At 44.6% G+C, this 16,715-nt stretch overlaps 1 protein-coding gene across 1 annotated transcript in view; it reads right to left on the reverse strand.

Moving 5' to 3' along the window:
• Nucleotides 1–288: 288 nt before the first annotated feature.
• Nucleotides 289–16,715, reverse strand: part of LOC138261580 (galanin receptor 2b-like) — a 776,066-nt gene continuing 759,639 nt past the window's right edge. The window contains exon 3 of the mRNA XM_069210663.1: nt 289–7,030. Coding sequence (XP_069066764.1) covers nt 6,283–7,030 — 748 coding nt within the window. The 3' untranslated portion in view covers nt 289–6,282. The remainder of the gene's footprint in view (nt 7,031–16,715) is intronic.

Consider the following 16,715-nt stretch of genomic DNA (forward strand, 5'->3'; position numbering starts at 1 on the left):
AAAGTCAAGAGTTATTTTGGGAAAACTCTCTACACTTTTGTTTCTGTGTTCTCCCTTTTTTTTTTTTAAAGGAGGGGGTGGATCTCATTCCAAATGGCCAAGGTCACTTTACTGACAAATCCGAGCTTGCAATGCTACGCAGTTTTTCCTGTTTTTCACTCACACTCCAATCCTTGTACTCTTTCTCTCCACTTTATCCCTATCTCTCATTTTCTCTTTCAATCTCATTCCCCTGCACAAATTGCAGATGTATGACTCTCTCTCTTTCCTTTGCTTTATTTCTTTCTTAATCACACCGTCGTTCTCATTTATGTCTCATCTTGAAAAGGGTCTGGTCAAGAATGTGATTTATCTCCAGATCCTGCGGTTTTGAAGCCAGCACTGGCCTCTGCTTTTCACTTTACTTCTCTGTATTGCCATATAACATAGATTTCCCTTTTATTTCAATAGCTGCACTTGTGTTGTATGCATTTCACATTCTTCAGCATTTCAAATAAAGTAATGATAATGACTCCCATCTTTTTATTTATCTCCAGCTCATTTTTGTAGATATACCACTCTACCTCAACTTCCACTCCTTGTTTAACGTTCATACCTATCCATCACACTTATATGATTAACTATGATTAGCAATACTGGCATATTTGAGTAGTAGCTCCAGGAGCGTAGCTTTCACTGGCACAGCAGGTACAGTAAGCCAGTGTTCTGAGGAGCTCATTTCACCATTATGACTGTCTTTTACTACCTATCCGAGGAGCAGGCTGGGTCATTTTTACGTCGAGCCTAGACATCGCTTCCGCTGTCTCTTCGAGACCTGTTGTTTTATAGTTTGTGGGGTTACACTCCACCCACTGCTTTTCATTTGTTTCTTTCAGTGTCATTTGAAAATCCTTGCTTCCAAGTGGTTAATCTTTTTTTATTTGTCCCACCTTTTCATCAGTTGTTCTCTCCCATGGAGCGGTGGCCGGTGCTCATAGCCTTCCAATTGTCCAACTAAAGTAAATGTAAAAGGGATTACTTTATTCTTTGTCTGGGAGTCCTCTTCAGGAGTGCTCGTGTTTTCACTTGCTACAGCGTCCTTGTAAACAGTGCTGTCAATCAGCCAGGTTCGAGTCTTGACGTCCTCAAAACACCCTTTGATTCTGGACAAATCACCTAATTTCCTCATGCCCTTAAAAAATATGGACTTATGTAATTGTTATTTACAGAACAAACATGTAACCGGATTTGCTAACTTGCTAGGCCTACACTGTTAATGTAGCCATGAAGTGCTCTAAGCGCTGCTCACCATCATGCACTGTGCGCAACGCGCCCTCCCTGCAGTCTGTTATAGTGGAGGTAAGGAAGAAGTTCAAACGTACATGGCTTTGGTTCCTTTTTTGGCCTTCTCTGCCAGAATAAGAGGCATGCTGTGTTCCCAAAAGTGCCTCTGCTATGACCCTGCTGTCTGTGGAGCATTTTATTGGACTGAAGGACTCCCTGCTCTTTGTGGCAGTAATTGGACGCCTCCTGCAGGTTGCTGGCAGGGCACCTGACAGCCCAACATCCACAAGCTGTGCACACTAGGCCACCTCCGCGAGTCCTTAGTGTTGCTGCAGCCACCACTATGGAAGGACAGTCTCCAAGGAGGGACACCATACGTAGACAGTCTTCTATTTACTCCAGGGTTAGAGAGTGCCCAATCCCCACCAGAGTGATGACCATCCGAGGTTTAATGCGGAACTTCGGCAAGTTGCGTTACAGCCCTTGTTTTATAGCGCTTCTTCAATTCAGCCTCTTGAGCACTGACTGCAGTGTGCCTTGATAGCACTCGGTGCGCTGCTTGTGCCACACCATTATCATGTCATTGGTTGTTTTTGACTTCACTCGGTTTTGCAGACCTTGTGCTATCTTCAACTTTATGCAGGGGTTTTACACCCACACTTGAGTTTCTATTCTGTCTTCTGCAGCACTGAAACACTTGTACTCGCATGGTGTTGACCGCGCACTTTTCTTTTTTTAAATTTGCATTACATCCCCGGCTCCTAGCAAGGGTTGCAAGATTGCGCAACAAAGTGGCTGCCAGTGGCAAAACTGATCAGTCCCGATTAAACAATTGTTAAAACCGACTTGGCACTCAAAAGGTAATCTGATGTAGAGGCTCCCTGCTCTGCTTCCGGATTTGTGTTAGCTTCTTCCAGAGTTCTTCATGCTTTAAAAACTGCATGCTGAGTAAGGTCTGATGTGTTGAAAAGATTCAGGATTCTTAATCCTACTGAGGTTCAGTACTTTAAGTGTGTGCTTGGATTTTGGGAACCCATTAGCTGAATCTGTGCGGCGCAGTATGCAGGAACATAAAATGTCTCTCCTCAGCTTAATGTAAATGTGCAACCTATAAATCCTTTGTCTGAGGTCAGAACCTGGCCATTGTAAACAAGCCTTAAATCATGTTCTTATAGTCACATTTGCTGCTGTGGTTAGACTTTTTGTGCCTAGGTATTGACCTAGCCACATCTGGGGATGTCCAGCTGCCATCTGTATTCGCAATGAATGGGCTCACCGAGGGGCAAGTCTTTATCAATGTGGTTGGGCACTACCAGCGTGCTGTTTGATTTGTCAGCTTGTGGGAGCCATTCATTTTCAGTCTTTGCCTGACGCCTGCGTGATACAGCAAATACGAATAGAAAGTGCTTTTAAAAGTGTTATGGAGCTGCATAAAGAACTTCTGACTAACAACTAAAATAAACTAAGGCAGAAAGTCATGCCAACGATGAATACACGTAAACCTCTTTAAAGTCTTATTTAGTATCATGTCTGGACCTTTGCAGGCTCTTAAAACAAAACAAATGGATGGTATTTTTCTCTTGAAAAGATGGCAACCCTGTATGCAGCCCTATCTCCCAAGCCTAGTGGACAGAGAAAAGTGTGTCATTAACCTGTTAAGCAGATGCTAAAGTAAAAACAAAATACATATCTATGCTTGTAGGAATTGCTTAAACTGGTGGTTTGTGGCTGGTTTACTCTACAATGCTGGATTAAGTCAGTAAAGTAAGGATTTCTGCTAGACTAATCAAAACTGTATCTATAAATCTGGCCACTGCAGTATGTCCAACCCGTTTCACTTATCTGCACAACACTATTCATTTATGATTTAATCACTCTGCAACTTAGTCAATAAAACGGTTATAAAACAAAAATCCAAAAATTAAGCCTTATTTATTAAGCAAGGCGAAGCACAAGGTCTTGGTCACCATGTTTTTTCTGTGCCTTTTATTATTTAGTGTATACTATTTAACCCAGGATAATATGCTATATGGTTAAATGCTTGTAAGGTCCAAAAGTAGAGACCTATTGGCTATGCCAATGCTTGTTCTTACTTGCATTAGGGTCCAAGCAAGCTTGCCATGGGTCTGGGTCCCAAAATGACCATCAGATAACAAAGCTTTTAAATGTACTTCTTGTAGTTTAACATGCTTTTGGTCACCTTGAGCTCACCCCATAGACTCAAAACCACTTATGCGGGGACAGTGCTTAATTTGTCAAAATAAATGCGCTGGTGCCCAAAGCTCTGGTCTGAAACATGCAGCTGCCGCAATTAAGTGTGCAAGCAAGGAATACTGAGGCAGCATAATCCTGAAGCCATCTTGTGGCTCTTTAATCCATTTACAGCCCCTCCCTACCCCTTCAGTTCACTCTTGCAGCTTTCTGCTTTCTTCCTTTGTGACACTTTTTTTGCTTTTCTCTTCCTCCATTTTTCCTATATGTGTCTTTTGCTCGCAGTAAGTGCTTGAGGCAGAAAAATAAGTGCTGACCCTCAAAATAAGTGCCAAAGCCCCATACCGGAAACTACAACCTCAAATTAACCACTGTTGGGGGAGAGGATGTTGCCACAGCTGGCGACTTTGGAATTGAAGAACCAGGATCGAGTCTCGGTGTTAGCTCAACATCCTGTGATTCTGGGCAAATCACTTGATGTCCCTGTGGCATAAAAATGAATGTGACTTGTGTAATGTAAAGCACTCTATCCTTCTGGCGAGTTTGCGCTACACAAAAACTGCTAAAAGAAATAGAAATGTTCCATCCAAGAATGCCTCCAAATAAACCAATAACTCTAGGCTTTCCTTGCCGCAACATATTACATGCCACCCAGCCCATTCTATTCACACAACAAAAGTCACCATCTTAATTGGAAAATATTGAAACTGCAGTTCTTAATCTCAGGAGAGGTCAAAGACTGAGTAGGCATGGAGTCTGGATAACCCCTCTCATCAGCATGAGGGTGGCTGGGATGTAGGGGATCGAGTGAGGAGCATCAGCTGGTGGCAGTATGCAAAAAGGTAAGATTTAGGGAGTCAGAGGAGCTTGTGCTGTCGGGCCATATAAGGGACTGACACTAGTTGAGAAAGGAATACAAACTTTACAGCACCCGCCTAGTTTTAGGGTTGTGTCGACAATGTTAAAGATGTTTTGCCAAGAGGACTGAACTGGAGTCCTCAAAATTGGTACATTGATGAAGTGCCCATCACCTACATGGATTCTGGGCAACAAACTATAGCCAGTGTTCTTAATAGGCAGTGTGATGCAAGACCACCACAGACTTGTGTGGCAATGGACTGTCTAAGATGCACACATCAACCAGATAATTCTCTTTGTTCTCTACTCCTTGGAACACCAACCAACCCTAGAACTTCAGTTAACTTTTTTGGGGTGGAACTCAAAAAATGTCATATCTAAATTTCTGGAAGTCATTACACTTTTTTGGAGGCCTATATACTCTGAAGCATAACATTTAGAGTTAAATAGAAAACAGGAACTCAATAGTTAAAGGATGGGCTACACAGACTCCGGATTTAAATTTTTTGGTCCGAGAGCAAAATGGAGGGCAGCGCAGCAGATTGGGATTTTCAGAAGTCTCAACATGTCCGAGTAAGTGCTAGATAGACTCATGGAGATATTGAAGTAACAAAAACTGCACTTCTGACAGTATAAGGATACACATGAGTCTGTAAATTTGAATGTCATCAGTTAATTAGAAAGTTGTTCAAGGGATGGAGTTTTTATGACTTTTTCTGGACTTAAACACAACTAGAAAAAGCTTAACTTAAGCACAACATTGGCTCTTTTAAGATGGATTAAAAGAAGGAGGTACTGTGGGTCAGACCTCATAGGCGAAGAAAACTTTTAATCATATCTACCTTAACAGGAAGCAAACTGAATGTCCATCAGGGCCGTCAGACGTTGTAGAATGACATATTTCAGGCCTTTTGTAACCCTGTATTTTGCACCAGTTTGACAGAGTGTCTGCAGGACTGCACACTTAAAATGGTTGCTTCCCCAAACCAGCAGGCCCAACACAATCAGATGTGCATTCGCACTTTTTGCACAAACTGCTCTTGTATGTGTGCACAGGCGAGCAGAATGTCAACACTGTATGACAGTTATTTGATTAATACCAAATACATCTTACTGGAAGACAACTTGGCAAACAATATGTGCTGGACACATTGGGGAGACCCTCCAGGTTTCCATCCCTGGTGCATAGCTATCCACTGACCCCATGTCCTGCATGACATATTTCCCAAAACCTGCCATTTTTGCTAACAGAACCCGCATTCTGGGAATTATAGTATTGTGTAACCAAAAGTATGTGATCATAAATCATGTACATAAAAAACAAGACCAGCTGAATCGTTCACTTATGTTACTTGGCTACCTGGCAGCTATGACTGTCATCCAAACTCCTTTCCTGCTTAAAACTTTTCAGCTTGTTTTTCACATGGCCTTGCTTACTAAGGATTAATAGACATACAGCTCTTGCCATCTCTCCTGGCGCTTAGTCATATTTCTTCTGGAGACATATGACTAAGTTGATCTCAGGGACCAAGGTCTTTTGAAATGCTTTATGGAAGCATCAACATGGACCCATCAAACTGTGCAGGCATTCACAGAATGAATCACCTCCTAGCACACCGGTCCCAAGGCACAGCCCAGTGCGTAAAGTGTGCAAGTTGTTTGGCACTATGTTTCGATTTTGCCAGCCACCTCACTGAGTCAAGGGGCAAACAGTTCCTTTCTGCTCTGAGTTGAATTAAGCCATGGTCTGTGGGCTGTCATCGCTTTTCCTTGTTACCTAGAGATTAAAAGTCCAAAACATGAATATTTAAGTTCCGCAGGCACTCCAATAGTCAAGTCTTGTAGCCAGTCACCCTGGACAATGACTCCTTTGTCCAAGAAGGCTATTTGCCACTGTAGAAAGTCAGCTATGCCCAAGTGTCTCTCAGAAAAAGTACTCTGCTCCTGAAGTTAAGGAATGCAGGAAGGCCTTGATATTTCAGAAGGTGTCTCCAGTGGTCTTTGCCCCAGCTCACACCCATGCTGCCTTCCATTCTCCTCGTTCATCTGTGACACCTCTGTGGAGGCGGCTTCAAAGCCAGGCACAGTGTTGGCCACATGCACAACATGAATCTTATTGCGTCCCTCTTTCCGCAGCAGGCAGCTGAACACCTTTTTGAAACCCTTGCGGAAGTGCTTGGAGACCAGTGCATAGACAATAGGGTTGAGACAAGAGTTGGCATAGGCCATGCAGTGGGAGAGGAGACGGAAGGCATAGGTCGCTTGGTTGAAAGGAAAGTCACCATACAGGTAGCAAAGTACCACCACGTGATATGGCAGCCAGCAAAGGCAGAACAGCACTGTTACAATTATGATCATCTTGGTCACCTTGCGCTTGGCTTTCTTAGACTCGGACATATCCTCCAAAGGGTCCACTGCCGTCCAGAGGAACTTGATGGTGCGGGTGTAGGACAGACTGACAATTAGCACTGGCAGGACATAGCCCAGCACAAATGTACCGGTGTCCATAAGCTTGCGATTCCAGGGTACCCAGCCCGGCATGCAGAACTGACTGGACCCGTATTCCAGCAGGTCATAGTAGCTCAGATAAGGCCCAGCCAAGAGCACAGAGAGGCCCCAGATGACTGCCATGGTTGCCACAGCATTGCAGGGAGTGCGCAGCTCGCGAGACCGCAGCGGGTATCGGATTGCCAGGTACCTGTGGATAACAAAAACATTTATTTAGGATAAAAGGTCATTTGTTTACATCAGCAACTTCAAGAAAGATGTTTACAAGATTTATGTCTCCTTTATTACCTTAAAAGTGCTCTTAATTCAACACTTCCTACCATTTGTCAGCCCTCCACCCCAGATACACGGGGCCTTATTTACGAGGAAATGGTACAGTGTGCTGCCACAAATCATTTTGCAGCGCTGAGCTGCTTAATTTCCAAAATACAGAGATGCGCTGCATTTACCAGAATAAGGTGCATCCCTGTGTTTTCCCCTGCGCCGGTGCTAAATCAGTTGCCTAGTGCCAACGCAGCCACCTTTGCGCCATGGTACAAGAATGCCTGCGTTGCTGGGTTGATTGTTTATATGTAGGAAAGGACACCCTCCTGCACAAAAACAATAATTAATGGCAATTTGTATCTTCTATGTGTGCTGTGGAATGCAGCACACATTGAAAGAGCAAAACACAAGCAGAAATAAAAGTATTTCTCCTCGTTGCAGCACTTTAACACCACCCTTGGGGAGGCGTTAGTTTTTGGCGCTGCTTCAGGTTTACATTTCCTTGTAAATCTGGGGCAGTGTAAAAAAACAATGGGTGTTGCGTGGGTTTGGCCACAGCAACACACATTGCATGCCCCTTTGCCGCAGAAAACTGCATCAGGGTGGCCCATATTTAAAAGGGTGCATTAAGCCATGAAATGTGGCTTAACGTCACCTTGTAAATATGGAGCAGGGCACAGTGCCACCAGAGCGTCGCAAAAAATGACGCTTCGGTGGCGCAAGGGGGTTGTAAATGAGCCCCAAGTTTTCTTACTTCTGTCTCACCTGTAGTGCTTTGCACCTTATCTTTCCTCTATCTCAGTTGAAGAACATCTTATCTTTGTCATTCCCTTCTTGTGAGTAATATCTATGCCTTGCTTACTCCTGTACAAGATCTGGCATTTTGCCTGGCAGCCCTTTTCCAAATTCCTCTCCTGTTTTTCCATTTGCAGTCTGGCTTCCTACTTTTCATCTCTATGAAACAATGTTATTTATACTCTGATGAGGTTTCTCTCCTTTCCACTTCTATGTGCATTCTCATTTCATTTCTTTTCTCACTATCTCTTGTCAAATACCTTCTCCTAAAATGCTGTACACGTTAATCATTATCTTTCGCTAACAAACAATTTGTACATTGACTGATTTGTGAGTGGATGACTTGTATGCCATTTGCCATGCAACATGTGCACTAAAATGTTACATGGCAAACTGTACATTTGCAAAGGGTTGCAAAACGACCTGCTTAATGAATATTAATTAGGCAGGAGAGGTGTACAGTAGAATGGCATAGAGTGGAGTGGCATACAGTGTAATAGTTTTGAGTGAAGTGGCGTATATTGGAGTGCCCTACCATGGAAAATCATACATTGGAGTAGTGTGGATTGTAGTGGCATACAGGGGAGTGGCATAGACTGGAGTACTGTAGAATACAGTGGTGCTGAGTGTAGTAGCATTGAGTCTAATGGTGTTGAGTGGAGTGGCATTAAGTCGAGTGGCTTACAGTGGAATATGGTACAGTACAGTGGCGTATAGTTGAGTGGGTCAGATTGAAGTGGCATAAAGTTGAAGAGCATACAGTAGCGTTGCATAGAGTGGAATAGAATACGGTGGAGTAGGATAGAGTAGAGTGTTTCACAGTGGGGTGACGTAGACTGGAGTGGTGAAGAGTGGTGTAGTGTTCACTGACATAGAGCGGGATAGTGAACAGTGGTGTGTTGTGGAGTGGGTTACATTGGAGTGGGGTAGAGTGCACTTGCCTACAGTCTAATAGTGTAGAGTGGTGTGGCATAGAGTGCAATAGTATAGAGCTTAGTTGCATAGAGTGGAGTGCCATTGAGTGGTGCAGAATACAGTGGAGTAACGTAGAGTTAAGTGGTGTAGAGTAGAATAGCATTCCGTGTAGGTGCGTACAGTGGAGTGGCATACAGTGGAACAGTGGAAGAGTGGCACAGAGTAGGGAGGCGAATAGAGGAATAACGTAGAGTGAAGTAGCGTAGCGTTAAGTGTCACACAGTGATATGGTGTCGACTGCAGGGTCGAACAATGGAGTGGCATAGAGTACAGTAGTTTAGAGTGGAGTAGTTTAGAATGGAGTAGGGTACACTGCAGTTGGGTTGAGTGTAGTGGTGTACAGTGTACTAGTGTAGAGTGGAGTGGCGCATAGTGGAGTGGCATAGAGTGCGGTCTCGTAGAGTGGAATTGCATAGAGTTTAGTGGGTATAGAGTGCAGTGGCAATCTACAGAGTGGTATGCAGTGGAGTGGTGTAGTGTGCCATACAGTTGATTGTGGCGGCCTACAGTAGAGTGGTGTAGAGTGGAATTTCATACACAAGAATAAATTTGAAGTAGCAAAGACTGGAGTGGCATTCAGTGGAATAGCGTAAAGGGGAGTGCCAGAGAGTGCAGTGCTGTACACTAAAATAGTTTATAGTAGAACGCCAAACACTGGAATGGTGTAAAGTGGAGTGCCGTACAGTGGATTAGCGTAGAGAATACAGTGGGGTAGCATACAAGACAACAGTGTACAGTGGAGTGGGGTAGAGTGGAGAGTTGCAAACTGCAGTAGTGTACAGTGTAGCAGCTCACAGTGAAGTGCCATACAGTGAAATAATGTACAGTGGACTGGCGTGAGTGGAATAGAGAGGAGTGGCATACATTGCAATAGCGTAAAGTAGAGTGGCAGAGGGTGGAGTGCAGTAGAGCACTTTAGCGCTGAGTGGAGTGGCGTAAACTGAAGTGGCCTACATGGTAAAGCACAAACCTTGGCAACCATGTGAATATATACCCATATGTTACATTATAGCTCAGGCAGATATATTTCTCTTTGTCGCAAATACCTTATTTTTACATTAGAAAATAATTAAATTTGTGCAAAATACATCTTTTATCTACAATACTGTGTACATCATACTCAAAATAGAACCTAATCAACTTGAACTCCCCATTTATTGCCACAATCTCACACTTGGACATTCAATCTCCACTCATAATCTGCATACATACTATCTTCCCTAAAACAGATAATGTCTACGGTATTGCTCACTTTTTTTACTTATATATTTTCAACTCCAATGAATCTTCACTTCATGAAAAAATTATATACAGCATTGATTTTGTTACACATATATACATATCACAATCTTTCAATTTGGATTCATGCTTTATCTTTTTCACTCAAGTCGTATTTGTCAATCCAAAACCCCCTGGGAAGCTGTGGTCAGAATCTCAGTTTCTGTGTCTTTAATTTAATTGCAGTCTTCAATCCTCAATACTGTGACTTAAACATTTTTCTACACGAGTTTCAGCACATAACGCCTTCCTCAGGAAAGCCACTTCACAATTACATTATAAATCTGTTATTTCTACAATAAGAAAAATATTCTGCTGAGCCACTACTTCTAGATATATAAAATTGGTATGTCAAGTCAAAACCCCCACCACAAATGTGCAGCCCCCACCCCCCTTCAAGGAATTTTCTCGTTGCAATCTTAAGTACCGTGCATTTGTGAACCAAAAGTGATCTCATGCAGTTAAGTATCAAGAAGTCGGCTCAAACAGCCATATTAGGTGAAATGCTTGTTGCTAACCACTCATAAAACTGCACCTTCAAACCTGTGTCCCCGTGATGTTCTTACTATTATAGAGACCAATTGACACCGTACACATTATCTTAACGGGTCCTATGTAGTTACCTTCATTCAAGTTGGAACTGGTATGAAGATAGAAAGAGACCAATATGTCCTTTTCAATGTATGACTAACTAAGCAACACAACTAAGGGCCAAAACTGAGAAAAGAAAAGGATCTAGGTTTAAAAATTCTTGAGTAAAACAAACAAAAAACTCTAAAATGTCATATAATAAGATATGTGCAGAACTTACTAAGCCCCTCTTTCCAGTGCAGAAGGGAAGGCATCCTGAGTATATTATGAAAAAAGACAAACCAAATATGCACATCCGAAATACCTTCAAGAAGTGGGCTAAAAAGCGCAAAAACCTAGGGGCATATTTATACTCCGTTTGCGCCGAATTTGCGTCGTTTTTTTCCACGCAAAACTAACTCCATATTTATACTTTGGCGTTAGACGCGTCTAGCGCCAAAGTTCATGGAGTTAGCGTCATTTTTTTGCGCGAACACCTTCCTTGCGTTAATGATATGCAAGGTAGGCGTTCCCGTCTTAAAAAATGACTGCGATGCATATGCGTCGTATTTATACTCCCGGGCAAAAATGACGCCCGGGAGTGGGCGGGTCTAAAAAACCCGCATTTGCGCCGGATTTCAGCGCCTGGGTCAGGGCAGGCGTTAAGGGACCTGTGGGCTCAGAATGAGCCCAGAGGTGCCCTCCCCTGCCCCCAGGGACACCCCCTGCCACCCTTGCCCACCCCAGGAGGACACCCAAGGATGGAGGGACCCACCCCAGGGACATTAAGGTAAGTCCAGGTAAGTATATTTTTTAATTTTTTTTTGTGGCATAGGGGGGCCTGATTTGTGCCCCCCTACATGCCACTATGCCCAATGACCATGCCCAGGGGACAGAAGTCCCCTGGGCATGGCCATTGGGCAAGGGGGCATGACTCCTGTCTTTGCTAAGACAGGAGTCATTTCAATGGGGGAGGGGCGTCGTAAAGAAATGGCGCAAATCGGGTTGTGGTGATTTTTTTGCCTCAGTCTGACTTGCACCATTTCTGGACGCCCATACGCCATTTTCCCCCTACGCCGGTGCTGCCTGGTGTACGTCGTTTTTTTTAACGCACACCAGACAGCGCCGGCGGCTAACGCCGGCTAACGTCATTGAATAAATACGGCGCCCGCATGGCGCTTCAGAATGGCGTTAGCCGGCGCTAATTTTTTTTACGCAAAACTGCGTTGGCGCAGTTTTGTGTCAAAAAGTATAAATATGGGCCCTAATACTTAAAAGTTTCCTGCGTCACAATGTTTTTAAACAGGGTAATCACTTCCTTACACAAGTGCCAAATAACGGGGGCGCATGATCTAACAGACAGCATAGCCCCTTAGAAACGCATTAAAACTATCCCAATGCATGGTGTGGTGAACCGCGACCCAGTCTAACAGCCTAATTGAGCATGATAACCCACAACATGGAATCCAATTCTACTGCTTAGCATAAACAGTGTAGCTCCTTGCCAAACTAGAGGGCCTTTCTATATGTGCCGGGTCTGCTAATATTTTTGTCAACAGTCCGAAAAACTCCTCCTATTCAGTCTATTAGCCCACCATAAAAGTACTAGTGGGAACACAAAAGACGGACTACTCGTGAATGATCCAGAACAATATAAGATTATCGTGGCTGCCATCTTGAAGCAGACAACGAATCCCACCATTATTTACAGAAAGCTTAAGAGCTAGAAAAGAGAAGCCATCATAAACCGGAGTAGTTACCCCCTGAACTGATGTGTATGGAACTAGAAAATGTTATAAGGCAAAGTTGCCTGCTCACATAGGGCCTGATTCTAACTTTGGAGGACGGTGTTAAACCGTCCCAAAAGTGTCGGATATACCACCTACCGTATTACGAGTCCATTATATCCTATGGAACTCGTAATACGGTAGGTGGTATGTCCGCCACTTTTGGGACGGTTTAACACCGTCCTCCAAAGTTAGAATCAGGCCCATAATCTGAAAATCGACAAGAATAAAATGAATTAAAAAGCAAAGGAAAAACATGCGGTCTCATTGCCCATATCCAACCTGCCTAAAACCACCAAGGGTTAAACTGAAGTGCCCTTCACCGCTTGAGACTAAGCCGTCACCCCCCTACTGAAAGGGGTAGCTACTGTACCCAGTTTGGGCATGCCTCTCACAGTGGTAGTCTCTGTGCATTGTTGTTTCTGCATGTTGTTGTTCTCCTGCTATGGTTGCTCCCCTTCTGACCTGACAGGGCTGACACACATTAAACACACTATTCCAGCAGGACAGGTGGACTTGGGTGCGTTGGGTGACCGGCTGTGGATACATGCTCCCAAGGGCGGGATTCCCTCACAACCCAAAGTATGGCCGCGCTTTGAGGCACTAGGGGCCAGATTTATACTTTTTGATGCAAAACTGTGCTAACACAGTTTTGCGTCAAAAAGTTTAGCACTGGCTAACGCCATTTCTTAATGCCACCTGTGCGTCAAATTTATACTTTTACGCTCGGTGACGCTAAGAATAGGATAGAGACATTTTTCCTGACGCTAACCATTGCGCCTTGTCGTAAGGCAAAATTAAGTTAACGCAGGAAAAATGACTATAATCCGGTTTACAACATGGAAAAATGTCGCAAAACGGATATGTGCCATTTTTCTCCCACAATAGCATCAAAAAGCGATGCAAACAGAGAAAACAGTGCTAAGGAGCCCCAAAATAGATTCCAGAAGCCAGGAGAGACCCCAGACAACCAGGAACCAGCCAGGAGGACACAAACAAGACCCAGGAGAGAGACAAGAAGAAGAGGAAGTGTAGCTCCAGCACAGAGAAGCATGAAATTCTGGTGCGAGAGGTGACAGAGCACCAGCATCAACTCTTCGTCACCTCTAAATTGCCAATTGGGAGGAGAGAGGCAGTTTGGCAACAGACTGTGGACAAGATTAACAGTGTGGCAGATGTCAGGAGAACTGTCATTGAGTGCAAGAAACGCTGGCATGACTGCAAGCACAGGACAAAGGAAAAAAAGGCAAGGAACAGGAAGGCAGCACTTCAGACCGGAGGTGGGAGTCCAGCACCGCAAGAGGACATGGAGGAGATAGCTTCAGCCATCATCCTGGAGGAAATCATCACTGGTATCGCAGGACAGGACAGCGCAGACTACCAGGAAACAACACATATGCAGGGTAAGTTGCATGGGGGACCAAAATGCCTAAATGTCAAGTGCAAGAAGGGGGAGGCACATACCTACTACACAATACATGTCAGCTCAGCAAATCAGGCAGTGGAACGGGCAAAGGGGCACGTCACAGGACTCCCTGCACTGCCCATGCCAGGTGCATGGGCTGTGCAGGTGCATCCAGGGGCACAGCACAACACAACACCAACAACCTTTGCATGGGGGTACACCGCCATGCCAAGGCTGCTGAAAATGCTGAAGCAGACCACAAGGGTAGGGTAGAATGTAAAACTGGTCTGGTGTCACAGGACAGCTGGTATTGTCAGAATGTAAACTAGAGGACAATTCCCAGTCTCAGGCCATTGGCTCAAGCAGCATTTACCATTGACAACAGTTGCCACTACTACCTGTGCTGTGTGCGCTGGTCAATTAGGAAATGGCAGTTAGGTGCCCATGGCACAAACACACTCGAAATGAGGTTCACTATGACTACGTGATCAATCCACATCAATCCCTATCCAAGTGCAACTCCTGTCAACTGCTCATGTCCATAGACTCAATAACCATCAGGCACTGTAACATACATAATGATGTACACAGCAGTAATCTCATACCCATGCTGCCCATTCCTGGGTTTACTCCTGTGCCTGTGTCACAATAGCTGCAATGTCACCATGCAACATCTCAGGTGTCAAAGTGCTAAGACAACTGCATTGAGGAGAGGACATATGTGTGTAGAAAGGCAAACACACCCGCACAGTCACAAGAGGAAATGGAACTCTGCCAGGCCCATCAGTGCAATGCAATGCAGCACACATACGCAAACATCATCACGAGAAACTACCAATGGTAACACCTGTATTGTCTCATGGAAATGCCATACATGGTGTGGTGCTAGGTCTTAGCACCACATAGGTGTATGTGAAAAATGATAGACTGGGACAGGGCCATATTGGTATGTGTGGTACTGTGGCATCAGCACACTAACAATCATTGCAAGGCCTCACCATGCTAATGGAAGCAGAGGGAGGGTTGATGAGGACAGGAAGGTGACAAGCCACAATTTGGACAGAACCCACACACAGACACACTAATTGTACAATATCCCATTGCAAAGGACGATGGCTCTCCTGTGGACCTGCCTGTCCTGGACTACCCTGATGACCTGGATAACAAGCTGACAACCATCAGACAGGAAACCCTCCAAGATGTCCTGGGAACCCTCCAGACACCACCTCCAGTCGCAAGGAGGAGCATACATTGTAGCAGCCATCCCAGAGGACCCACCCACCACCCCAATAGTATGACTTGCCAGCTCAAACACAGATCAGGACTCTGATGACACAGGGACCACCTTTGAGAGGACAGTAGTGGGAGTACAGCGGGAGCTGGCTAAGGAGGTGCGGGTGGGGATGCAAACTATGGCAGCCAACCTTGAGAGGATGTGCATGTGCATGATGATGTGGCCAGAACAGACAGCAGCCATACAGGTCACACAATCCCTACAGCAAGGAATCCAACAGGGACCTAACCACTGCAGTGAGGGAGTTGACACAACACCTGCCCTTCCAATCTTGCTGCTGCATGCATGACAACAAGCTGGAATTCATGCACCGGGAACTGGTCTCCCTCAGGGCAGACATGGCTGCCTACCACAGGGATGTTGCTGCCATACTCAAAAATCAACAGCTCCTCCTTGCTGCAATTATGCCATATGTAGTTCCACAGGTGGCAGCTGCCGGGCATTTGGTGTCCACTTCTACAACCACTGAAGTGTGTGTTGCCCCCTCACACCCATCAGCACTGCCATCAAGGCCAGAGGAGACGACACACACATCAGAGGATGAAGATGTGGAACAGATCATCTTCAACCATAGGAGTACCCAGTAGCACCAGCTCATGCCACATGGGCACTGATTTTCCTATGTCCTGTGCTTGACAACATGCCAGTGTTGCTACAGTTGGTGACATACACTCTTCACCGACACACTGTTAACCTTTCCACTATGGACTGCAATTGTCTCTCACTACTCCATTGGCAATTCATGTTTCTCTGCACTGAACGACACTTCAACTCAGCATGTCCAATGACATGTCCCTCAACCTTCCACTTGTGTTGCATCACAATATAATGCTTTACACTAATGGGGTCACAGACCTGGACTATGTAAATGCTGCACTACAGCACTTTAAAATAAACAGCACCTACACAACCACTTTGTCTCTGTGTACTGTGATATCTACTTTGCTGGATATTTGTGATGCCTGTAACATGTCTATAGTCACAGTGTCAATACAAGAGTGCAGAAATAATGTGGGCAGAGATCTACGCACAAGGGCCCTGATTTATACTTATTTTGCACTGCATTTGCGGCATTTTTCACGCAAAAGCAGCACAAACTTACAAAATATCATTGTATATTGTAAGTTTATGCTGCTTTTGCATAACAAAAAGACACAAATGCAGTGCAAAATAAGTATAAATCAGAGCCAAGGTATCTACAAGATGAAAGTCAATGCTGGCCACAACTCCTAAAAGCAAGTCATTGTGTATGTCACATTTGCTTTAAAACATACATGCCTCACCCACAACATACAGCAGGAATGGCTGTGTAAGAGTGTTTGGCCAGTAACGTCAGCTGGGAGTACAAGTAAAACACATTGGCATGAAATTTGTATACTTGACCTCTTCTGAAATTGGCACTACTCAGTTTAGCAGTGTTGACATGAACGTCAGACAGCAGGCAGACATCCCACAGTGCCCAACATCACGATACAGGATCAAAACAATGACAGTTTAAAAAGCACAC

This window comes from Pleurodeles waltl, chromosome 10 (assembly GCF_031143425.1).
Source record: "Pleurodeles waltl isolate 20211129_DDA chromosome 10, aPleWal1.hap1.20221129, whole genome shotgun sequence".
Taxonomy (NCBI): Eukaryota; Metazoa; Chordata; class Amphibia; order Caudata; family Salamandridae; genus Pleurodeles; species Pleurodeles waltl.